Genomic DNA, 21,448 nt, shown 5'->3' with positions numbered 1-21,448 from the left:
TTTTTATACTGCTAAAATGCCAGAGTGTAAGATTCCACATGCTGCCATTTGAAATTTCGCTTTGAACAGTTTGGCAAAGCAAGATGGTTATGCACTTTGCAGAATACGTTGGTTAAAATATTTGTAGGCATCGCAGCTCATTCTGAATACAAACCTGAATTCTTACATTTAGAATAAAGTTAAATTATTTTGGAGATTAGTGCTGGGAAGTATTTTAAAAAGGCATCATAATCCCTTGCATGTCCCCCCCCCCTCCCAAGTATATTTGAAGGGTGCTTTGAAGAAAGTTATTTTGGAGTTAGTGATGGATCTTCTAACTGCAGCCAAAATTATGATTTTCATCCATTGGAAGAAGGATGGAATGTGATGGCTACCTTAGTGAAATTAATTAAGGTCATCAGCAAGTTGAAAACCATATGCACTATACATTTAATGTGGTATTATTCCACTTTCAATAGTCATAGCTGCCCCCAAAGAATCCTGAGGGCTGTACAATAGTTTGTTAAGGGTGTTGAGAGCTGTTAAAGGTAAAGGTAAAGGGAGCCCTGACCATTAGGTCCAGTCGTGACCAACTCTGGGGTTGCGCGCTCATCTCACATTATTGGCCGAGGGAGCCGGCGCATAGCTTCCAGGTCATGTGGCCAGCATGACAAAGCCACTTCCGGAAAACCTGAGCAGCACATGGAAACGCTGTTTACCTTCCCGCTGTAGCGGTTCCTATTTATCTACTTGCATTTTGATGTGCTTTCGAACTGCTAGGTTGGCAGGAGCTGGGACCAAGCAACGGGAGCTCACCCCGTCGCAGGGATTCGAACCGCCGACCTTCTGATGAGCAAGCCCTAGGCTCAGTGGTTTAACCACAGCGCCACCTGGGTCCCTACCAGAGAGACCCAGAGAGCTGTTAGGAGACCCCTATTCCCTGTCACAGAACTACAGTTCCCAGAGTGATTTAACTTTTAATGGTCAACCCTCTTCCCAGGTAACCCTGGGAATTGTAGCTCTGTGAGGGGAATAGGGCCCTCGGCACACTTAACAAACTACAGTTCCCAGAATTCCTTGGAGGAAGCCATGACTGTTTGAAAGTGGTCTGAAGAAGTGTGCATGCACACGAAAGCTCATACCAAAATATAAACTTAGTTGGTCTTTAAGGTGCTACTGAAGGAATTTTTTTATTTTGCTTCGACTCAGACCAACACGGCTACCTACCTGTAACTGAAAGTGGTCTGATACTGCTTCAAACGTATAGGGACCCTTGTCCTTAGCTGCAAAGTTTTGGAGTCAATATTTTCAGGGCAACATTAGACCTCCTGTATTATATAATAGACCCTGCAGGTGTGCGTGTGCGCGCGTGCGTTGTTTTTGAAGTATCACAAGTCAGAATTCTTTCACAGGGAGAGATTCCAGGAATGCAGTTGCAAGAATCCCGCACATAGAGGACAGTCTGACTTGTATGCATTGATACATGATGGAATAAACATGTCTGCAATGAGATCATCAATTTACATAATTAGAAAACTTATCCTCCACCCATCCAGTGCTTTTGCATTGCTCAGTGAAGCTTATAATTTTCTTTTAAGAGCGCACGTAATCCCATCAGCGACATAAAACGTAAACTTGGAAGCGGGCTTGGCACACATCTGTGCCTGAATTTATGCAATCTTTGACGACAGTTAGCAAGATCAGGGAAGGAGTGCAAGAGACAATATAACTAAGTTTCAATTATTTTCCTCACTGGTTTTTCAGGGCTGTAGCCACGTTCAGAGTAGACCCATTGAACTAGACCCTACCCCAGAGGACAGGATCACACTTCAGAATGACCTTAACAGATTAGACAACTGGGCCAAAGCAAACAAGATGAATTTTAACAGGGAGAAATGTAAAGTACTACACTTGGGCAAAAAAAATGAAAGGCACAAATACAGGATGGGAGGCACCTGGCTTGAGAGCAGTACATGTGAAAAGGATCTAGGAGTCTTGGTAGACCACAAACTTGACATGAGTCAACAGTGTGATGCAGCAGCTAAAAAAGCCAATGCAATTCTGGGCTGCATCAATAGGAGTATAACATCCAGATCAAGGGAAGTAATAGTACCACTGTATTCTGCTCTGGTCAGACCTCACCTGGAGTACTATGTCCAGTTCTGGGCACCACAGTTCAAGAAGGATACTGACAAGCTAGAACGTGTCCAGAAGAGGGCAACCAAAATGGTCAAAGGCCTGGAAACGATGCCTTATGAGGAACGGCTTAGGGAGCTGGGTATGTTTAGCCTGGAGAAGAGAAGGTTAAGGGGTGATATGATAGCCATGTTCAAATATATAAAAGGATGTCATATAGAGGAGGGAGAAAGGTTGTTTTCTGCTGCTCCAGAGAAGCGGACACGGAGCAATGGATTCAAACTACAAGAAAGAAGATTCCATCTAAACATTAGGAGGAACTTCCTGACAGTAAGAGCTGTCCGACAGTGGAATTTGCTGCCAAGGAGTGTGGTGGAGTCTCCTTCCTTGGAGGTCTTTAAGCAGAGGCTTGACAGGCATATGTCAAGAATGCTTTGATGGTGTTTCCTGCTTGGCAGGGGGTTGGACTGGATGTCCCTTGTGGTCTCTTCCAACTCTATGATTCTATTATTCATCTAGAATCCCCCCCCAAAAAAACATCACTGCTGCTGTTGTTGTTTCTGTACTTTTTAATTTTCCCAGAGGAACCCCCCCCCAAAAAAATACAAAAAACTGTATTCCTGTACATACACCACTTCTTGTGACAGTATACATCTGCAAAACCCTTTCTATTAAGCATAAACCTTTGTGACTGATTTTTGGGTTTTCTGGAGAAGTTGTAAACAAAACAAATCTCTACCAAATCTCTACCTAATAACTGTTCGTGGATGCATCTTAAAGACATTATAATAAAAATATTTATTATTTATACCCCACCCATCTGGCTGGGTTTCCCCAGCCACTCTGGGCGGCTTCCAACAGAAATATTAGAATACACTAATTTCTTAAAGATTAAAAGCTTCCCTAAACAGGGCTGCCTTCAGATGTCCTCTAAAAGTCTGGTAGTTGTTTTTCTTTTTGACATCTGGTGGGAGGGCGTTCCACAGGGCGGGCGCCACCACCGAGAAGGCCCTCTGCCTGGTTCCCTGTAACTTGGCTTCTCACAGCGAGGGAACCGCCATAAGGCCCTCGGCATTGGACCTCAGTGTCCGGGCAGAGTGATGGGGGTGGAGACGCTCCTTCAGGTATACTGGACTGAGGCCGTTTAGGGCTTTAAAAGTCAGCACCAACACTTTGAATTAGTGTTGTAATCAGACATCTCCAATATACAACTTCTCCCTCTTCAGATCTTTAAATGACTTGCCTGTTGGCAAAAAGGACAGAAAATACCCCTGGCAATCTTTGTAATTTTGGCACAAATTTGGCACACAGAACCAGCAAGGACCCCCAGAGATGGCTGCCCGGTATCTTACATCTCACGGTCGTACTAGCCAGATGGAGCCTCTGATTTCTGGTCATTCTCTCTACATTTTCCTACTCTATGCACCAGTAATGATCAGCAAAGCATGCAAAAGTTGTTCCAGATCACCTTTTGAAACGGGCCTCTGTCTCTATTTCCAGTTGTTTCCCCTTTTCTGCCTTATCTGTTCCCTATCGATGTCCCTTTTCCTATCTCCTGTGCGCCTCCATGCCTGTTTCCGCCAGCTTCTCCCCACAAATAACCCCACAGGGGATATATTTTATGGTGCCAAATGACTCTGGCAAAAGTGTGTCGCCCTTGCCAAGCCCCCCCATCTCCTGTTCTCTGGGAACAGCACAATCCATACGGGCACTCGCTCGCTCACAAACAGAATGTAAGAAAAAAGGGAAGGAAAAGTTGGGATTTGTGCGCACGCAAAAACCTCCCCCCCCAAAAAACGAACAAAACAAACACCTTCCCAAAACCAACAGGACCACATCAAGACGGACTGTGGTTTAAGAAGTTTGGGGGTAAAAAAAGGTAAAGGGACCCCTGACTGTTAAGTCCAGTTGCGGATGACTCCGGGGTTGCGGCGCTCATCTCGCTTTACTGGCCGAGGGAGCTGACATTTGTCCACAGTTTTTCTGGGTCATGTGGCCAGCATGACTAAGCCGCTTCTGGCGAACCAGAGCAGCGCACGGAAATGCCGTTTACCTTCCCACCGGAGCGGTACCTATTTATCTACCATACTTGCACTTTAACGTGCTTTCGAACTGCTAGCAGGGACCGAGCAACAGGAGCTCACCCCGTCGCAGGGATTCGAACCACCAACCTTCTGATCGGCAAGCCCTAGGCTCTGTGGTTTAGACCACAGTGCCACCCACGTCCCCCTTAAAATAAGCCATGGGGTCAACAAGTCCTGTCTTATTCCCTCCATCGCATTTGGGAACATCACTGCAAAGCCACTTACGCCCCCAGGAACAAGGCTATTTTGTTTCCCCTCCAGTGTTATAAATAGGACCGAGTGTATTTTTGGGGATTTCCGGAGTCTGACACAAGTTTCCAGAAAGCATCACACCCAGAGACCTGGGTCACGTTCAGCAGCGATTGTTTCCAGCACTGCACCAGGAGGGAGACTCTTGGCACACGGCTGTTTCAAACTCTGTATCCGTGGGGATCTTTGTACGTTTGCTCCTACAGCAGCCGCAGGAGGCAGCTCACTGGAATTCCTCATCTTGATGGGCAGGATCTGGAGACGGGGCAGAGACGGGTCAAAGGCTGTGCAGATAAGAGGAAAGAAGACTGGAGTGGAAACCTAGATTTCCCGCATCAAAGTCCAAGAAGTTCTTATCAACTCATAAGAACTTAAGGAGAACCCTGCTGGATCAGGAGAAAAGGCACCTCTGGCCCAGAATCCCATTCCCACAAGGTCATAGAATCATAGAACTGTAGAGTTGGAAGGGACCCTGTGGGTCATCTAGTCCAACCCCCTGCAAGAATCTCAGTTACTCATCTAAAGCATCCATGGCAGATGGCCAGGACCACCCAGAAGCCTCAGGGAAGGTCTAAAGCAGGCATCCCCAACCTTTGGCCCTCCAGATGTTTTGGACTACAATTCCTATCATCCCTCACCACTGGTCCTGTTAGCTAGGGATCATGGGAGTTGTAGGCCAAAACATCTGGAGGGTTGCAGGTTGGGGGTGCCTGCTCTAAACAGCAGCAGTCCTAACCACAGTTGTGATTCTTAGCAACTTGCATCCAGAGGCAGACTGATTCTTAGAGCAAAGGTAGCCCATTAGTGGCTGAGGCAGTGCTAGAAATAAGCCAGGTGTGTTTTGAGAAGGGCACAGATCCAGTTGCAACCATGTGGAGATCTCTGGGTGCCAGGATGGTGACTGGGGAAAGCAAAATGTCCCTTTACAGAAGGATCTGAAAAGATTTTGCTTGAAGCTTAAATTTGTTTTATTCCGGATTGTTTTATTTGATGTTTCAATATGTTGTAAACCACTCTGAGGTTTGTTTTTTTTCAAAATATAAAGTGGTATAGAACTGAAATTTCTTCTTCTTCTTCTCCTTCTCCTTCTTCTTTTCCTTCTTTTCCTCCTCCTCCTCCTCCTCCTCCTCCTCCTCCTCCTCAAGGAAAAGCGCCTTGATATTCAACTATGGTGATTGTAACCCATGTTACATTTGGCAATTAGCTTATAGATCTGAGTTCCTAACACGGCATTGTGGCTAGTACCCACTGATAGCATCATTCTCCATAGAATAATAGAACCTTAGAGTTGGAAGGGACCCCCAAGGTCATCTAGTCCAACCCCCTGCAATGCAGGCGTCTCAGCTAAAGCATAAACTCGGCTGATCCTCTTTTGAAGCCCCAGAGGTTTTTGGGTGTGAAGAAGGAGATTTGAAGGCTATCAAAGGCTTTGGAGCATCTGATTGGCCCCCCCGTGAGAACAGGAAGCTGTGGGACTTGATGGTCCATTGGGCTGATCCAGCAGCCAAGCTCTTATGATGCTCTTTTGCAAGGCGGCACACAAGAAGAATCGGGGACAGGAGGCGGGTCTCCCACTTCCACAAAAGGACTTAGAGCAGGGCGTCTCCAGCTGTTGTTGGACTACAACTCCCATCACCCCTAGCTAGCAGGACCTGGTGGTCAGGGAATGATGGGAGTTGTCGTCCCATAGGGTTTATAGATACAGTATGGTACATTTTTGGAGGGGGTGGCAGCCAAACCTCCAACCTGTTTAAAAGTGAGGTGCCCTGCATGCATCCGCAAAAGAGACGGAGGGCAGCCTGCGGCTGAACCGACAAAGCCCCCAAACTCTCTCGCCTTAGGTTTTCCTTCTCCTGCCTGCCTGCCTCCGTCCGTCCGTCTGCCTGCCTGCCTGTCCTTCGCCCCAGGGCAGTTTGATCTCATCCGTTCAAATTACAGCTGTCTGCTGACAAGGGGCCACTTAAACGCAAAGCTTGCCCACCTTTCCGAGCACGACTCTCATTACGCTCTTTGAAGAAGCCGCAGCCGGTGGGGTTATTATAGGGTGGCTTCCGGCTCTGCGGCCTTGGACTAGGAGACGGCTTGGACGGGTGAGCTTTCTGCAGGAGCCAGACGTCAGTCAACACCACTTTCTGGGGGTGACTTTGGACTCTCCAGGTGCCCAGCAGTTAAGGGGGGCAGACAAATGCTGACCCCCCCAGCCCCACTAAAAAGGCGCACACACAAAAGGAGATTCCGACTAAACATCAGGAAGAAAGAGTCGTTCGACAGCGGAACAGACCCCCTTGAGAGATGGTAGACCAGGCTTCCTCAACTTTGGCCCGCCAGATGTTTTTGGCCTACAACTCCCATGATCCCTAGCTAGCAGGACCAGTGGTCAGGGATGATGGGAATTGTATTTTTATTAAATATTTTTTTTATTAGAAAGTTTTTATAACATCAAAAACATCAATAAACCGAAATCAAAAACAAAAACACAACAATACAAACAAAAAACACATACATCATCTTATATCATCTTTTTAACTCATTGTCCCTTTTGCTTCCCCAACTCCCCTCTATCTGATTTTCATTTTAGATTCATCTGTAACAGTTTCTATTTCATTACTTTTAATTTTCATCATCCTGTATTTTTCTTGATTCCCTTTAATCCCATCCTTTTACTTGTATCTCATTTTTCCTACTTTATAGTCTCCTCTTTTCTCCCTATTGCCTTAACTTCTGTGTTTCCCTAGATGTTCAGACTTTCAACTCTCAAAAATAATTCCCTAAATATAATTTAAATTTCCTCCAATCCTCCTCCATCCTTTCATCTGCTTGATCTCGGAGTCTTCCTGTCAATTCTGCCACTTCCATAAAGTCCAACATTTTCATTTGCCATTCCTGTAGAGAGGGCAGTTCCTCTTTTTTCCAATATTTCGCAATTAAAATCCTCGCAGCTGTGGTGGCATACATAAACAAGTTAACATCTTTTTTGGGGATTTCTTCCCCCACTATTCCAAGTAAAAAGGCCTCTGGTTTTTTCAAGAATGTATTTTTGTATATCTTTTTCATTTCGTTATAAATCATTTCCCAGAAGCCTTTTATCTTAGGGCATGTCCACCACATATGATAGAATGAGCCTACTTCCTCTTTACATTTCCAGCATTTGTTATCACCTTTATGATACATTTTCGCTAATTTTACCGGAGTCAAAAACCATCTATACATCATTTTCATTAAATTCTCTTTCAACACAGTACATGCCATAAATTTCATACCCTTCTTCCACAGTTTTTCCCAATCTGACATCATAACATTATGGCCCAAATCTTTGGCCCAATCAATCATAACCGATTTTGTTTGCTCATCTTTCAGATGCCACTCCAACAGTAAATTATACATCCTGGACAAATTCTTACTGTTTGCCTCTATTAATTCTGTTTCTAATTTTGATTTTTCTGCTTGAAATCCTATTTTTTAATCTATTTTATATGCTTCGTTTATCTGTACATACTGAAACCAGTCACTTAACTTGTCCTTCAATTGTTCATATGGCTTTAACTTAAATTGATTTTCCACTTCAATCAAAATGTCTTTGTACTTCAGCCTATTCTCATCCATATTTGTCCTACAATGATGGGAATTGTAGTCCCAAAACAGCTGGAGGGCCGAGGTTGAGGAAGCCTGTGGTAGACTCTCCTTCCTCAGAGGTTTTTAAGTAGCTCCGCTGTACAGCATCTCTTTTGCATACTCCCTGCCTGAAACCCTGGAGAGCTGCCAGTCAGTGTAGACAATATTGAGATAGGTGGAACAATAGTCTGGCTCAAAACAAGGCAGTTTCCTATTTTCCACCATGTGTGCAAATTTATAGTCATTTCCTGTTATCAATAACAACTCCACCAGATCATAAATGTGCCACTTTTCTTGTATATGCTTCAGCTTGACACAGGACAGTAGCTCTCGGGTTTTGTGATTATTTGGCCCCCACTGCTTGTATCCCCCCCCCCCAGGTGTAGAAATGCAATGCCAACCAAATATGGTATTTCATGCATCCATTCACAAAAGACCCAGAACAGTAAGTATCATGAGACTCCTTGTTGTCTATGAGTACAGAAAGGGACGCCGTCATCACACTCAGAGTAAACTCATTGAAACTGATGGGTATAACTGGCTTAGGCCCATTAAGTTAGAATCATAGAATCATACAGTTGGAAGAGACCACAAGGGCCATGCAGTCCAACCCCCTGCCAAGCAGGAAACACCATCAAAGCATTCTTGACATATGCCTGTCAAGCCTCTGCTTGGTGTTAACAGGCTATAGGTTTTAACCTGTGTGGGGGTTTTGGGGTGCTTTAAAAGTTGTTAGTAAAAATGGCTGGTGGTAATGGAAGGGAATCAGGGGGACTAGGGTAACTGGAGGAATTGTGGGCCATTGGGCATCGCTTCCGCAAGGCAGGGCCAGGACAAGGCAATTTTGCTACCCAGGGCAGAACATCAAAAGATCATAGAATCATAGAGTTGGAAGAGACCACAAGGGCCATCCAGTCCAACCCCCTGCCAAGCAGGAAACACCATCAAAGCCCTAGATGGGCTGTGCCCAAGTCATGGTGCAATGTACCAGTGTTCGAAACTCAGATTAGGCACCAAATACGGTAGCTCCTTAAACCAAGGTTAGGTAAAGGTAAAGGGACCCCTGACCATTAGGTCCAGTCACGGACGACTCTGAGGTTGCGGCTCTCATCTCGCTTTACTGGCTGAGGGAGCCGGCTTCCAGGTCATGTGGCCAGCATGACTAAGCCACTTTTGGTGAACCAGAGCAGCGCACGGAAACGCTGTTTACCTTCCCACTTGGAGCGGTAAGGTAAAGGGTAAAGGGGCCCCTGACCATCAGGTCCAGTCATGTCCGACTCTGGGGTTGTGGCGCTCATCTCACTCTATAGGCCGAGGGAGCCGGCATTTGTCCGCAGACAACTTCCGGGTCATGTGGCCAGCATGACAAAGTTGCTTCTGGCGAACCAGAGCAGCGCACGGAAACGCCCTTTACCTTCCCTCCAGAGCCGTCCCTATTTATCTACTTGCACTTTTGATGTGCTTTCGAACTGCTAGGTGGGCAGGAGCTGGGATCGAGCAACAGGAGCTCACCCCATTGCAAGGATTTGAACCACCAACCTTCTGATCAGCAAGACCTAGACTCTGTGGTTTAACCCACAGCGCCACCTGGGTCCCCACTTGGAGCGGTACCGGTACCTATTTATCTACTTGCACTTTGACGTGCTTTTGAACTGCTAGGTTGGCAGGATCTGGGACAGAGCAACGGGAGTTCACCCCGTCGCGGGGATTCGAACCGCCGACCTTCTGATCGGCAAGCCCTAGGCTCTGTGGTTTAGACCACAGCACCACCCAATAGAATGTCTAGTGCCCATTTTGGGGCCAGGTGGCTCTAAAGTCATATTTTTCGAACGATGGACTGACTGTGACTGTTTCTCAGTGAAACCTCTAGCTGGTTCAGAGGACAACCTTGAGCTAAGTTAACAGCTTTGAGAACTGAAAGAAGAAAAGTCACTTTATCCAGGGGCAGCCTGCATTTCTATTGGCCTGCTCTGTCCTTTTTGATTCAGGGTAACGCGGACCATTCCTAATGTAGGAATATTCTTCACATCTGTGAGCAGGGCAGTGGCGCGGGGTAAGTGAAGACAAGCCACAAGAATTCGCTATAACCTTGTTCCCTGCTTGTGCTCAGGTTGCACAGAAAAAGCATTTTGGTTCCCGAAACTCATTCCGACTGTGCAGATAAAATATGCCTGATAGAATTTTACAGGCGGGGTATTAGTGTGTGAAAACAGCCCAGATCCAAGGATGCACCTCCACATAGCGAAGACGGCAGGCACCCGGGCATCTTCACTTGGTTGCAGGTTCAAAATGCTCCTGGCGCCTGGCTAATTTCGAACACTGCACAGTACCCAAGGCATGACAAGCCATTTTGTCACTTGAGGCCAAAAATCCTCTCCCTGGGAGTAAAAATATCGCAATAATAATGGATGTTTTGAAGAAGTAACCCTTTCCCGTCCTTTGGGGACACCCAAGGCAGCTGTCTTCTCCCTCTGCCCAACGACAGAGCCGGCCATGTCATTAGGAGGACGTCATCCTGAGCTCCTGGGTCTTGGTGTCCGTTCTCATGCCAAGCCCACTGTCCTGACTTCCTCTCTGTCCCCAGATTTCTCTCGGGGGGGGGGGCGACTTAGTAAGAGAAATTCCCAGGTCTGGGCTAAATGCAAACGGGTGATGGCCTGGAGTATCTTGACTGCATCCCGATGTTTCCAGGGCAACCGGGCCCTGCATGAGGCTGGCCATGTGGAAGCGGTTTGAGAAAAGGAGAGGTGCCCGGGGAACAAAGGCTGTTTCACTCCCGCACTGGAGGCCTGCTTGGCGGGTTATGTGTTTCGAGGGAGACGGTCCGCACATTTGGCTGGGAGGCGACTGCTAAGTACTGGGCACGCATGCAAAGCAGCCTGGGGGGTGGGTGGGACATGCATATATTCAACAGGGACATCCCTCCCTCCCTTCTCGCCTTTGTTGCTTCATCTCTACGCTGGGGGAGCTGCACCTGTTGAATTCTGCCTGATTCATTGAAAGGTTTGAAGCCTCCGCCAAGAAACTCTTCTATGTGAGAGGGAGAACCAATGAAAAATGCAACATTCTCTCTTGGCTGTAAACAACATGAGGGTTAGTGTTAAGTTGATTAATTGATTCCATATAATCTAGATTAATTCATTCCACATAAATACCACCCTGGGAATCTTTTAACTTGCCTCTTAATATGGAAGGAATGAGATGGTGGTGAGACCTTCCAGTTAATTAGTGCAGAATATTATTATGATTGTTGTTGTTGTTGTTGTTTATTAACCTGACCGTCACCAGAACAGCCCAGGGCAGGTGACAGCAATATAAAATACAACATTAAAAACTATTTAAAACAATTGGAGATCACTTCCCATGAGGTGTCCCAATGCAATTTGCAATGCAATGAAAACCTACAGAGAAAAAATTGCACCTGTAAAAACAGCTAAAGCATTTGCATATATAAAAGCAAGTTTGAAAATTATATATAAATAATAATTTTGAACAATAGCAACAACACACATATATAAAATCAGTTCTAATCCAATGCAGATGTCAACAAGGATGAAATGCAAGAATCGCTGGCTGTGGTCGTTGAAATTCCCAGTGTCAGAAGAAGAGGGGATCAAATCTATTACACACATTGCTGAACCTGTTTGCAATTAAGCATATAGTGATTGCACTGATTTCTCTCTGGGTTACTGTTATTTGTCTTATTTTATATAACAAATTTAATTTTCAAAAATCTTTTTAAAAAGAAAAGAAGGGAGAATCTGGAAACAGCGAGGTGAAGTGGGTGTTTTTGAGCAAGCATAATCCTACCAGGTCTTTTGGGAAAAAACATTGACACATATTCCTCTCTCTCTCTCTCCCCCTCTCTCCCTCTCTCCCTCTCTCTCTCTCTCTCTCTTTAACCTGCAGTGGACATCAGGGAAATTAAGGAGATCCGTCCAGGGAAGAATTCCCGGGATTTTGAACGATACCCGGAAGATGCCCGGAAACTGGATTCTGCTTTGTGCTTCGTTGTCTTATACGGAATTGACTTCAGGCTGAAGACCTTGAGCTTGGCTGGTCAGTGGGGGGCAATGGGGAGGAGGTTTAGGGAGAGGGGAGGGCAAATCTTTACACCCCTTGCCAGGAAGGGAAGGGATTTTTACCACTTTCTTAGTCCCTTCCAAGCCTACGATTCTATAAAGACACCAAATCCATTTTATTGACTAGAAAGTCGGGGCCTGGGAGGAGGAGGAGTTAACCTGGGGAATTCAAGGGGTGGGGGAGGAAGGTGCTTCTCTGTGCCCAGGACCCCTCACCTGTTCCGTTGGCTGTGTGCGCAAGCAGAGACCGCCTCTTTTACCTGGAAATTCGCTTGCAACCTGTTCCCTCCCTCCCTGGGAGGAGCAGAAGAATGAGATTTTGAAACCAAGCGGTTTCCATTTGCAGCGTCTACTTTCTATTAAGCAAACCGAGACTGTCTGTGGTTACACCTCACTCGGATTAGCATAGATGGCAGATTACTTTCTCCTAATTAGGTTGTGTTCGGAGATAACCTCCGAGTTTCTTGCAGGAGCAGCCGACAGACACATGGCAGCGGGAGTTGTGGCGAGGGGAGGGTTCTCCTCACCTGATCTCCAGCCTGTCGCTCTTTGCTGCTTCCCAGGAGGAGGGCAGGGCAATGGGGCAGTGGCGTTGGCATGGGGGAAATGCCCTGCCAGAACCAATCCTATGCTCCTGGTGGTTTTTGTGGCACTGTGCCTACCTAGCTGCTGCCTGCTCCTCCCACTAAGCAGCAGCAACAGGACTGATCCATTGCCGGATTTACGTATAAGCTAAACAAGCTATAGTTTAGGGCATGGGTAGGCAAACTAAGGCCCGGGGGTCAGGGATGATGGGAATTGTAGTCCCAAAACATCTGGAGGGCTGAGTTTGGGGGTGTCTGATATAGCATCTATTCAACAACAACAACAACAACAACAACAACAACAACAACAGTGACAATTTTTTGTTGACAAAGGACAGCTGGACATATAAAGGGCCCCATTACCTTCAGTAGCTTAGGGCCTCATCAAACCTAATTCTGGCCCTGGACCGAAGTGAGGGGCACTGGCATAGCTGCTGCCTCTTGCTTTTCCCACCTATTTCCCCCCAAGAATTATTATTATTATTTTGACCTCTGTTGACTTTCTTAACAGATTTCCAGCCCTGCTGCAAAAGGAAACTCTCGTAGTCCGGCACTTCCTTATTCGCAGCCACGGTGACCCCCAAATAATGGGTGGTTGGGTAGGCGACACGGTAATTCAGCAGCCTGTCGCTTTTTAATATTTGGGGATTATTTACGGTATCCGCAAGTACCGTATTGGCCTGAATATAAGCCCCATCGGAATATAAGCCTCACTTTTAAAATTCACGGGGAAATGAGAGGAAAAGACAATACCCAAATATAAGCCCCACCCTTAAAATTCCGCAGGCACTCACAGCCATTCCGTTTTACCGGATGTCTATTTCAGCAGCAATATCGTAATAGATCGTTTTGGTAAGGTCGCGAATTTAAGCCGCACTTTAACTTTTCACAGTTGGAATTTGGGGGGAAAGTGAGGCTTATAGTCAGGCCAATACGGTATTACAGGGGCAAAACATTTCCATGCCATGAAATGGAGCTTAGAGAAAAAGGACCTCTGTGGGAACTCAGAAGTATCCCCTTGTGGATTTATTTTATTTATTGTGTTCATATCCCTGCTTTTTCTCCTAGGAGCTCAAAGTGATATACATAGTTCTCCTCCTACCCCTCCTCCTCCTCCTCCTCTAGCCCCTACAACAACCCTGTGAGGTAGGTTAGGCTGAGAGGAAGTGACGGGCTGAATGTAACCAAGTGAGCTTCACGGCTGAGTGGGGATTTGAACCCAGGTCTCCAAAGAGTGCCAAGCTGGTTGAGAAGCTACCCTGCGTTGGGGATGTCTGATTGCACTCATTTTGGCAGTAGATAATGTGGAGCTATTTATCTGAGGGTTTTCTGAACTTTTCCTGGCTGCCGTCAAAGGAGTTCTGTTATCAAAGTGATGGATTGATCGATTGATCTCATAAAATGTATACACCGCTTGATTGTCAAAGCTGTTTACAAAACAACAACATAAAATTATGTTTTTTAAAAAGGTAATTCCCCTTTTTTAATCTGTTCTAGTTTTTTTTAAATGCATTTATTTTTTAGGAAGATTTATATATTTCCCAATTAAAAATAACCTCTTTAAGTAATTTATGTGAAGGAGTATAAAATTCATTTTTTTGAAAATAGCAATAAATATTAAAATCAGTAGACATAATATAGTTTTTATTATTTTTAAAGAAAAAAATCAACAGGTTTATAAATGAACATGAATAATAAAATGGCACGTCTACCCAGGCTTGCATAAACAAAAGCAATTTCTAGCAGCCATTGAAAACGGCACAGTGGAGGGAGCAGCCTAATATTAATCGGAAGAATCTTCCCGGAGGGTAGGTGCCGCCACACTAAGAGATCAAATTCTCCCATGTGTGGAACGAGCACGATGTGTCACTTGTATTTTATTTTACCTGTATTTTAAGATTTTGCTGGAAGTCGCCCAGAGTGGCAGGAGAAACCCAGCCAGATGGGTGGGCTCTAAATAATAAATTATTATTATTATTATTAGTTACAGGTAGGTAGCCGTGTTGGTCTGAGTCGAAGCAAAATAATAAATTCCTTCAGTAGCACCTTAAAGACCAACTAAGTTTTATGCATGCACACGAAAGCTCATACCAAAATAAAAACTTAGTTGGTCTTTAAGGTGCTACTGAAGGAATTATTATTATTATTATTATTATTATTATTATTATTATTACTACTACTACTTGTAAAAGTGGCCAATTCCGCAGATCAATGCAGTCGAGGGGCAAAGCGATCCTTCGCGCAGACTCTTCCAGGCTTTATATACTAATAGTAACACTTTGAATTTGGCTTGGTGAATGTGTTTTCTTTTTATTACTATTATTATTAATTAGCCCAATTTCTTTCGCTTTCATCTCCAGCTTCGTATCTGTAGTTCTCTGCTTGGCTTGATGCTGTTTCTGGAATCTAAAGGGTGATGTTCTCAGCCTGTTTTGTCTGCCTCTGGCCCCCGGCCAGTACAAATAAGCATCGTATGACTAACGCGACGCCCGTGGGGTGTGGCGCACCTGCCTTCCGTTCTGCTTTTATGGCAGGATTCGACTCTCCCTGTAATTTTCCCACCAGAAAACATCCCTCTTTCCCTTTGTGCGAATCCATGCTCCGATTTCCCTAAAGGGGAACGTCCATATCGGGTGTCACCGAATCGCCACAAGGCGTTGCATGGCAATGGCCGTGGGAACAGAGGAAGCGGCCTTACCCTGAGCCCAGACCATTGGGTCCATCCAGCTCAGTATTGTCTACTCTGACTGGCAGCTGCTCCCCAGGGTTTCAGACAGGAGTCTCTCTCTCCCCCCCCAGCCTAATTAGAGATTCTGGGGAATCTCTAGTTACCCAAATATATCACGCACACAAAATACCAAAACAGCAGCCTATAGGCTGGGGGAAATAATAAAATTAATAGAGAAGAATGGCAGGTGAAGTTGATGGACTATGCCAAAGTGGCTAAAATGACCGGAAGAGTCAGAAATCGGGAAGATCAAAATTTTAATAAGGAATGAGGAAAATACGTAACTTACCTTAAAGACCATTGTAAACAGTTAAAATCATTAGTAGGATTGGAATATCACTTGTAGTTTAAGGGTGAATTCTGGACATCATGGAAGAAGTAAAAGATGCAGGAGGGAATGATTAATAATAGGACCCACAAACGGGAGGAGGGAAGTCCAGAAGATTCCTTGGAATCTTGTTTTTATGATTTATGTTTGATATATCACTGTAAAATTTTAATTTGAAAAACCAAATAATCTTTTTTAAAAAAAAATGCACCCAAGTGATGTTAACGGCCAGCAACAGCTTGAGAAAATATCTGATTTTTTTAAAAGCCGGCACTGAAATCATAGAATTGTCAAGTCGGATGGGACCGCAAGGGTCATCTCTTCCAACCCCCTGCCATGCAGGAATTTCAGCTAGAGAGATTTCACACACAGAGAGAACGATAAATGAAAGCACATGTCAGGAAGTGCGGTGCAGTGGTTAGAGAGTGTTAGACTAGGACCTGGGAGACCAGGGTTCGAATTCCCACTCAGCCATGAAGCTCTCTGGGTGACCTTGGGGACCAGTCGCTGCCTCTCTGCCTAACCTACCTTGCCGGGCTTTTGTGGGGATTAAATGAGGAGGAGGGAACCATGTGCACCAGCTCCTTGCAGGAAAAGGTAGAATATAAATCCAATAAACAAACAAGTGCAAATAAAGCAGAAGGAAGGAAAGATGTTTGTCTTGGCACTCTCTCATCCAGAGCCATTTTTCGTCTCCCAATCTCCTCTTGTCCTTAAAGACCTACATAGGCTCCCAGTACATTTCCGAGCACAATTCAAAGTGTTGGTGCTGACCTTTAAAGCCCTAAACGGCCTTGGCCCAGTATACCTGAAGGAGCGTCTCCACCTCCATCGTTCTGCCCGGACACTGAGGTCCAGCGCCGAGGGCCTTCTGGCAGTTCCCTCATTGCGAGAAGTGAGGTTACAAGGAACCAGACAGAGGGCCTTCTCAGTAGTGGCACCCGTCCTGTGGAACACCCTCCCAGCAGATGTCAAGGCAATAAGTAACTATTTTACTTTTAGAAGACAACTGAAGGCGGCCCTCTTTAGGGAAGTTTTTAATTTTTAATGCTGTACTGTTTTAATATTCGGTTGGAAGCCGCCCAGAGTGGCTGGGGAAACCCAGCCAGATGGGCGGGGTATAAATAATAAATTATTATTATTATTATTATTATTATTATTATTATTATTATTATTATTATTATTATAAAACTGGTTTACTTGCCCTGTGGAACGCCCTCCCACCAGATGTCAGAGATAAATAACTGACATTTAGAAGACATCTGAAGGCAGCCCTATTTAGGGAAGTTTTTAATGTGTGACATTTTAATGTATTTTAATTTTTTGTTTGTTGAATTATTATTATTACTATTATTATTATTATTATCATCATCATCATCATTGTCTGCAGTGCTCCAACAATACACATTTCTCTTTTTTTGAAATCAAAAAGAGACAAGTTAATCTGGGCTGCAGGGAATCTGCCTGTCCCTCTTGCCATCTTCCTTGTCAGAGTTCTCCTTTGATGGCAGGCTCCCTGCTAAAATTGAAAGCTGAAGGGGGTTCCTGGCTAGATCCCGATGGGGAAATAGGCAGCAGTTTGAACCTTTTCAGGTCTTCCCTCCTTCCCCCCATCTTCATTCTCTGCCGTTCTCTTTTTCCAGCCTTTTGCGAAGAAGATGTCAACCTCTGGGTGGCCGGCTTGAATTGGCTGCTGACGGACACGCAGCGATCGCAGACGCCGCTCCACATCGAAAGGTGGCTGAGGAAGCAGTTCGACTCGATGGACAGGTCGAGAGAAGGCAGGTGAGTGAGGAGCGCCGTTCTCTCTGGAATGGCCCCGAATTGGGGCCTCCTCTCTCTTCCTGTGCCATCGCAAGGTTGCAAATGCTTCCTTCACAGCCCAGTTTGTGCCTGGGCTTGCGTCGCTCCTTTTGTCCTGGAACCAGTTGGCAAACTGGTGTCCCCAGCAGCGAACGGCTGTACTTAGTTATGGGATGTAAACATAAGGGAAGGTGTTATTTGCTAAAGATTACGGCGTGAAATGATCACAATATATTCAAAGAGAGGTTCCCTCTGCTGAGAAGCACCTTTTTTTTGCATAGATGATAAAGCACGATTGGTTTCTTTCAAACGTTGGACGGTTATTTTAGTGCTGGGCGAAATGGTGTTTTAAAGGGTAAAGGGAGTGATTTTTGGCATTCTGTCTGTTTGTAGCAGACCGTGCAACCTGAATCCAAGACTCCAGCGGCCTGTTCCAAGCAGGACCTCTGGGATAGCTCAGTCAGTAGAGCATGAGGCTGTTAATCTCAGGGTCGTGGGTTCAAGACCCACATTGGGCAAAAGATTCCTGCATTGCAGGGGGGTGGACTAAATGACTCTCATGGTCCCTTTCAGCTCCACAGTTCATGGATAGGGAACAAGGGAACCAGGCAAACAGTTTAACTACGTGCAGCCAAACCACTTTGGGGTTTTCTTTAGGATACTGACAGCACAACAATCGTCAGGGGATTAGTGCGCCTGCGTAATAATCTTCCCTTCAGGGTTGGCTGTTTGATGAAATAGCCTCTTGGTTTTGCCCAGCTCTCATCTTTGAGTGGCCAGGATACAACTCAAATCGTGCCTCATAACAAGAGCCGTCTCTCTTCTGGGGCATGAGATATGAAGCTTGCAGAATTATCGGTGGGGTGTACAGAGGGAAACATCCCAAAGGCCGGCAAGCAAAAGAACATCTCAGCTTGATGTGTAATTAAACCGTGGAACTCACTGACACAAGATGGTCGCTGACCTAAATGCCATTTCGGAAAGGATTAGGCGAGACGCTGGGCATGTCGGGTCTTCGTCCGCTGTGCCGTGCGATGGCGGCCTCCCGCAGGAAAGAAATGCTCTCGCTATCCTGCCTCCTGTTTCATCCAGGGAAGGATTTGAAGTCGTTGACACAAGCGTGCCTCTTCCGTAGAAGAAAGGCCAAGTTGGGAGGAGAGATTAGGGAGGGAAACAAGAGAGGCCCAGCTCCAGAGGCCTTTTTCATGGTAGGAGGTGGGGGCTCTGGCCTGACAGCCCTCCCCGTATGGCAGCGATCTGTAAACAGGATGCTGAAGAGGAAAGGATGGGAGTTTATGCAGGAAGAGGAGGGTGTGGAAGCTCAGCAAGGAGAGAGCAGAGGGCCAAAGGAATTGTCCCGTCCCTCAGCTGTATATGCCGCACAGAGTTGTTATTAGCCGTCTTCAGGAACCGACTGTAATCCACAGAGATTATTTTGTGAGGAATGGTGTTTGCAGCCTTCTTATTATTTCCCACTGGATTAATTTTGAATTCGCTTTAATCCTGCTTGCATTCTTTTAATCAGTTGCTCATTTTAATCCCAGGGGGATTGGTCCAAGGCGCAACTGTCGTAATTACACTTGGATTATTTTATCAAAGCACCCATTTAGTCCCCCCTGGTCTAGTATTAAGCAAATGCTTAATTTAATCATTGTAGATTTTTTTTTAAAAAAAAAAGCTAAAAAAAACACCAACCTCAGTTTAATCCAATTTGGATTTAAAAATACGCCTAATCTTGCGTTATTTCATACTTTTTAAGATTGGTAGTACTGCTTCACAGAACAAGCATTTTCAGCAAACTCTGAGATTGCAGCAACCCTTTTTAATCCGCAGTTTCGGCTAAAATTCCACGTTGGGCTTAAATAAATGCACATCATGTAAACAGGCTGATCGGGCTGGAATTCCGCTGGAAAAAACTTAATGGCCCCTACAACAACCCTGTGAGGTAGGCTAGGCCAAGAGGCAGCGACTTGACTCAGCTTCGTGGCCGGCTGAGTGGCGGATTCGAACCCTGCTCTCCCAGGTCCGAGTCTGACGCTCGGACCATTACACCATGCTGCCTCGCGAGGGTTGCACGAGAGATCTGACGCACCTAGAGGGGAAGGAACACCAGTGTGCACATGACTGGGGACTGGGTTCTACCATCTCCAGCTTAGCATTTTGGCTGTTTCCGCAGTCCTGTTTCGTTCTCCCCACCCAGGCCTTTCACCTGCAAATCTGCCTGTGCAGGCTGCAGGAGAGGAAGGGACCCAGGAAGGGTTTTAACCACCCTCTTCCTGGGAAGCGACACCCAGCAAACCTGGCCTGCAATGCAAAGAGCAGCTGGCTTAAGTTAGCAGAGGTGGAGTTGCAGGGAGGGAGCTGTTGAGCCAAGGCTTCACCCTGCTGCCACCTGCCGCCCAAGATAGGGAGTAGCAGGTGAGCGCCAGCCCTGATGTGACCCTGGGAGTGCCATGCCTAATAGGATCACAGCCAAGGTGGGCGAGGCTGCGGTCCCCCCTGTGATGGACTGCCTTGTGGGTTTCCAGCTGGTGAAGAGGGGCTTCCAAAGTCAATTTAACTGGGTGAAATCTGACCAAAAGTCCAGAGGTAGCTCTATTACCAGTTTACGATGGGGTGGAAGGTCCGCAGGCCATGAAGGACTCGTTCCCAAATTCCTCGACAGCCGCACGAATTATTGTAGCTAGGAAGTGGAAGGGGCAAGCGGAATGTAAAATGGAGGGATGGTACAAAGAGGTTTGGGATATAGCTATTAATGATAAGTTAACATGTGCGATTAAGGGAAGGCGGGGAATATGCAGGAGAAATGATTTTGAGGAGATAGGGGGGGGGGGTTGTAGAATTTGTACCGTCAAAATGGAAAGGGGTCAAACCATCGCAAGAGGTGCTGAAATTTTGGGAGGTTGGATAGTTACAACGGAATGGTCTCGGTAGTGGGGTGCACATTTTTATTCTTACTTATTTACAGTATTTATTTATGATTAATTATTAACTTAATAAAATAACAACAACAAAGTCAGTTTGACAGATTCATGGAGGGTAAGGCTATCAGTTATCCACTGCCTTTCTGGACATCTTTGGGAGAAGCTTAGCTCAGTCAGCTAGAGCATGGCACTGATAACGCCTGCAAAGATTTCTGAAATCAAGAAGTCTCCACTCACATCTGGGAATCCCAGAAGCAAAAGTGGAGGCTATTCCAGAGCCATGATACTATCATGGAAAAGGGCATGTGATTTAGCTGTGATTCCTGCATTCAGAGGCGGATTTAGGGCAATGCAACTGGTTCCCCCACATTAGGCACCAAGCCAGAGGGGGGGGGATGCAGAACAGAAGGCGAGAGCTTCAATCCCCATATGGGACAGCTGCATTTTCCTTCATTGCATGGGGTTGGACTAGATGATCCTACAGATCCCTTCCAACTCTTCAATTTTATGATTCTATGAAAAGGCTAAGGAGTAACGGCAATGAGCATGGGGGGGGGGTTGCTAAATTTTGGGCTCGCTGACATGTGAAAGACCAAAGTCTGTCCCTGCTGCATTGCATGGGGTTGGACTGGATGACCCTTGGGGGTCTCTTACAACCCTACAATTCTGTGTGCTGGGAAAGATCATAAGGTAGATTCACGGGGGAGAATTCAGTCGTTCTGTTACTCTGGACCCAAGCCATTTAGGGATTCAAAAGTCGAGTCCAGCGCTCAGAGACACCTGATTTGCTTGCAGAACGTTCCAGGTTCAATCTCCAGGAAGGGCTGCGAATTTCCCCTTCCCTAAGACCCTGGAGACTCCCTCCCGGCCAGCATGGACAATGCAAGGCTAGGCAGAGCCCCAGTGGTTTGACTCTGCCCAAGAGAGCTTCCTGCGTTT

At 45.9% G+C, this 21,448-nt stretch overlaps 1 protein-coding gene across 1 annotated transcript in view; it reads left to right on the top strand.

The window, feature by feature from the left end:
• Positions 1-21,448, top strand: part of LOC118089856 (1-phosphatidylinositol 4,5-bisphosphate phosphodiesterase gamma-1) — a 72,570-nt gene that overhangs the window by 11,880 nt on the left and 39,242 nt on the right. Inside the window, exons 2-3 of the mRNA XM_035124907.3 lie at positions 11,970-12,119; positions 17,426-17,567. Coding sequence (XP_034980798.2) covers positions 11,970-12,119; positions 17,426-17,567 — 292 coding nt within the window. The remainder of the gene's footprint in view (positions 1-11,969; positions 12,120-17,425; positions 17,568-21,448) is intronic.

Source organism: Zootoca vivipara, chromosome 8 (genome assembly GCF_965207765.1).
Source record: "Zootoca vivipara chromosome 8, rZooViv2.hap1.1, whole genome shotgun sequence".
Classification (NCBI taxonomy): domain Eukaryota; kingdom Metazoa; phylum Chordata; class Lepidosauria; order Squamata; family Lacertidae; genus Zootoca; species Zootoca vivipara.
This window is presented reverse-complemented; position numbering and strand designations above follow the sequence as displayed.